The sequence below is a fragment of the Miscanthus floridulus genome, chromosome 5 (genome assembly GCF_019320115.1).
Source record: "Miscanthus floridulus cultivar M001 chromosome 5, ASM1932011v1, whole genome shotgun sequence".
NCBI classification, from domain to species: Eukaryota; Viridiplantae; Streptophyta; class Magnoliopsida; order Poales; family Poaceae; genus Miscanthus; species Miscanthus floridulus.
This window is the reverse complement of record NC_089584.1, coordinates 124699725-124704147: the sequence shown is the minus strand read 5'-3', so window position 1 is coordinate 124704147 and position 4423 is coordinate 124699725. Positions and strand designations below refer to the sequence as shown.

At 54.5% G+C, this 4423-nt stretch overlaps 1 protein-coding gene across 1 annotated transcript; it reads left to right on the top strand.

The window, feature by feature from the left end:
* Positions 1-2347: 2347 nt before the first annotated feature.
* Positions 2348-3993, top strand: LOC136453434 (transcription repressor OFP2-like). The gene has a single exon (XM_066454007.1). The coding sequence runs from the start codon at positions 2616-2618 to the stop codon at positions 3750-3752; it is 1137 nt and encodes a 378-aa protein (XP_066310104.1). The 5' UTR covers positions 2348-2615; the 3' UTR covers positions 3753-3993.
* Positions 3994-4423: the final 430 nt, after the last annotated feature.

Sequence of the window (4423 nt, the reverse complement as noted above, 5' to 3'; positions counted from 1 at the left end):
AGGTATAAAATGTAATAGCCATTTTGTTTTAGTGATCAAGACACTTAGTGAGTGTGATCACATTTAGGATAGATAGCCGTACTATTAAGAGGAGTAAAACTCGTATCGGAATGCAGTTATCAAAGTGCCACTAGATGCTCTAACTCATTGCATATGCATTTAGGATCTAGTGGAGTGCTAACACCCTTGAAAATGTTTGTGAAAATATGCTAACACTTGTGCACAAGGTGATACACTTGGTGGTGTTGGCACATCTACAAAGGAGGTGGTGTTTGCAGGGTTGAGATGGGTTCAGCGCTTTCAGGAAAATGGAATGCCTATTTTCTATTGCGTCGGATGCAAATTCTTGTGGTTGGCACATTGGAGTAAAGGTGAAGAAGTTAGAAGTGAAAACGAGTTGATTGCGAAGACGCTGGCATCGGTCAACTGACCGGACGCTGGGTCTGAAAGCACCGGACCCTGGCAGCGTGCGTCCGGTCAAACTGACGGGTCTGCATAGTACCGAGGGTACTGCACCAGACGCTGGTCTGTGTCTGGTCAAGGTGGACCGGACACGTCCGGTCGAAGAAATACGCCTCGGGGAGCTTACTGGAAACGACCGGACGCTGAGGATTCTGCGTCCGGTCAGTTTTGCCGGAGCGTCCGGTCAGTTAATAGCCGTTGTGATCTGGCGGCTCAAGTTTAACTCAGAATGACATGTGGCTTACATCTGTGCACCGGATGTTGTGTCCAGGGTCCGGTCAGTATGACCGGAGCGTCCGGTCAGAGCGCGTTTTGCCCAGTGAAGGGGTATAACGGCTCTATTTGATTGGGGCTCTATTTATAACCCAATGGCCGGCTCAAGGGATCTTTCTTGCACATTTTCATTGACATAGCAACCTTGTGAGCTTAGCGAAAGTCCTCCCACGCATCTCCATCATTGATTCATCATCTTTGTGAGATTGGGAGAGAATCCAAGTACATTGCTTGAGTGATTACATCTAGAGGCACTTGGTATTCGTGTTGCGCTGCGGATTTCGCTTGTGACTCTTGATGGTTGCCACCACCTAAACGGCTCGGTGCAGCGGTGGAGGATCGGCATGAGTTGGTGATTGTTCGTGGCCGTCTCCGGTGATTGTGAGGGGAGTTGTACCTTCCCCGACGGAGCGCCGAAAGGTAACTCTAGTAAATTGCTCGTATTATCGAGTTACCTCACTTGTGGGTCGGTTCTTGCGGTGTCCAATCGTGTGGACGAGGTTTGTGAAACACCTCTTAGCCGCCGAACCACCAAGTGTTGGTCGACACAACGGGGACGTAGCGTGTTGGCAAGCACGTGAACCTCGGGAGAAAATCAATTGTCTCTTGTCTTTGGCATTCTCCTGGTGATTGGCTATATATTCTTCTTGTGATTGGTTCATCCCCTACACGTCGGTATAATCACCCTACTCATTTATTTACATTCTTGCAAACTAGTTGATACAAGCTCTTTAGTGTAATTAGAATTGAGAGCTTGCTTTATTATTTACATTCATCTAGTTGAGCTCTTTAGAGTAGCAAGATTAAGAGCTCTTAGTGAGTAATTACTTTGGAAGTTGTGTGCCTAAGTAATCATTGCAACTAGAATTATTGGATAGGTGGCTTGCAACCCTTGTAGAGCTAGAGTAGGTTTGCATTACGCTATTTGTCATACTAATCAAATTGCTCTAGTTGATTTGTAGATTTTTAAATAGGCTATTCACCCATCTCTAGCCATATTAGGACCTTTCAGAGAGGAAGAGCCCGAGAGGGAGGAGGAAGAAATGAAAGCAGTCTCGGCAAGAAAAACTTGGCCTTGTGTTTTGAATCCATGCTCGGCATCAGGATCCATGGCTCCGAGGTCAGAGCCACAGATCTTGGCGCCGAGCTTGGAGCCAAGATATGTGGCTCCGAGGTACCGGCCACGTCAATGTCACCTAGGATGTCCTGTTGTACACGGTCAGGCACCTCGAAGCTAAAATCTGTGGCGCCGAGACGTGTTACCTCGGAGGCATAGGTCCTGACGTCGACCCAGGGTTCAAAGATGAGTTTACGCCTTCCAATGGTCAAACGCAAATTTTCTTTAAAAAATGACTAAATTGCACACAAAAAGGGGGGGGGGGGGGGGGGGGGGGGGTGTCAGTGGCTGCCTGCGTCGCGGTTTCGGCCTTGACACGAGCGCGAGCCGGAGGCTCCTTTGTTCTGATGAAGTGATGAGCGATGACCCTCTGGAGCCCCTGCGGTGGCTTTCCCGCGTCGTCGGTATCCGGTGTGGTGTGGGGGTCCACGCCGCATAGAGGAATGGGAGGAACGGGAGGCGCCGCGCGAGCGGGAGGACAAAAGGCGCCTCGCGTCCCCTCCTCTCGTCGACTCCTCCCGCTTCGCCCCACTCTAGTGCAGCGCAGCGCGCGCCATTTTCTGCGCTCCTGCTCTGCCTCGCAGCTCGCCTCGCCCTCACCTCATCTTCCCCGCGCCCGCGCCTCTGCTCCTCCTCGTACAGAGCGGGGCTAAGCCAAACAGCAAGCCACCAGAGAGAAGACCAGCACAGCAGCGCACGCGCGGGCAGTCTTGTTGCCGCTGAAAGCTGTGCTTCACCCCGCATTCCTCTGTAGGAGGTAGCCATGGGGCGGCACAAGTTCCGGCTGTCAGACATGATCCCCAACGGGTGGTTCTTCAAGCTCCGGAACATGCGCGCGCGGGGCCGGGGCGCCGCGGCGGCCAGCCCCCGCGTGGCCGCGTTGCGGCCTTCCCCGAGCACACCGAGGGCCGCGCCGTGGCTGCCGCACAGGGCGTCCCACTACTACACGCCGCGGGCGGGGGACCTCGTCCAGCTGGGCTCGCCGCTGCACCACCCCAAGGCCTCCGACACGCGCTTCCCGCCGCTGCAGCTGTCGCAGCCGCGGCGGTCCAGCAGGCGGCGCCACCACCACCGGAGGCGGTCCGTCAAGCTGGCTGCGGCGGCGCCGCCCTCGGCCAGCAGCAGCAGCGGCGTCGCGTCGTCGCCGGACTCCTCCACCGCCGCATGCCGCTGCGGCCGCCGCCGGCCCGAGCTCGTGGTGGTCGAGGCGCCCGACACCCCGCCGTGCCGCCGCGATATTTTCGTCGGGTACAGCAGCGACGACGACGACGACGTGAAGAAACCGACGGTTGCCGCCGTCCGCGTCCACGACAAGCTCGACGGCAAAGTGATCACTTCCGCCACGGATATCATCATCGACCTGCGGACCAAGAGGAGGCCCGACAAGACGCTCCCGCCGATCATGACCAAGCCGGCGAAGAGGGAGGCCGACGTATGCCAGCTCGAGGACAAGCACATCGACGTCCTCGCACACGCGGCCCGACGAGGGTCGCCTGTCGTCCCCGACCAGAGCAAGCTGAAGCCACCGAGGCGGTCCGTGTCGTCGTCGGCGCGCCGCCTCAAGACGCGCGCCGACACCCCGCGCCTAGCATCGTACAAGAAGTGCAGGTCGCCCACGCCGACGGCGACCACCGCGCGCTCGCCGGCCCGGACCAAGCCGCCGCCGCCGCCGCCGCCGCCTCTGGCTGAGAGCTTCGCGGTGGTGAAGTCGTCGCGAGACCCGAGGCGGGACTTCCGGGAGTCCATGGAGGAGATGATCACCGAGAACGGCATCCACACCGCCGCCGACCTCGAGGACCTCCTCGCGTGCTACCTGTCCCTCAACGCCGCCGAGTACCACGACCTCATCGTCGAGGTGTTCGAGCATATCTGGGTCACGCTCGCTGACGTCAAGGTGTAGCAGAGCTCATGCAGCAAAAATGTAACGCCGCTCTTGCATGGTGAATTAAACGAATTCAAGAGTGGTGGGTTGTAAATCGTAATTATATTTCCTGTTAGTGATCGTAAATTAGGTATGCAGATATTTTCCAATCCTATGATTCGATGAAACCAACCATGCTGTTCTTCACTCCTCTTTACCTCGATGATACAGTAGCGCTTGGTTCAGCCTAGCACCGGTGCACTGTACCTACCAGGTAAACTGTAACCGCAACTGATGCTGTGGGCGTCGAATTCAGATGTTTAGTGCATGTTTAGTTCCCAAAAAGTTTTCTAAAAAATGCTATACTAGCCATCACATCGAATCTTGCGATACGTGTTTGGAGCATTAAATGTAGACGAAAAAAATTAATTGCACAGTTTGGTTGAAAATTGCGAGACGAATGTTTTGAGCCTAATTAGTCCATGATTGAACACTAATTGCCAAATAAAAACGAAAGTGCTACGATAACTAAATTTCCAAAATTCGCAAACTAAACACAGCCTTATGGGTCAATCGCGTACTGGTATCCATCGACTCCAGTGTCTTAGCTACTGTAAGCTGGTAGTTTACTGCTGTATTAATTTATACGCTTGATCAGACCAACTCCTCAAGACATGAAGGATACTTGAATCTGCCACCACCAAGATGAT

What these genes read in the sequence shown, in the direction of transcription:
- LOC136453434 (XM_066454007.1), top strand. Translation starts at nt 2,616, where the DNA reads ATGGGGCGGCACAAGTTCCGGCTGTCAGACATGATCCCCAACGGGTGG.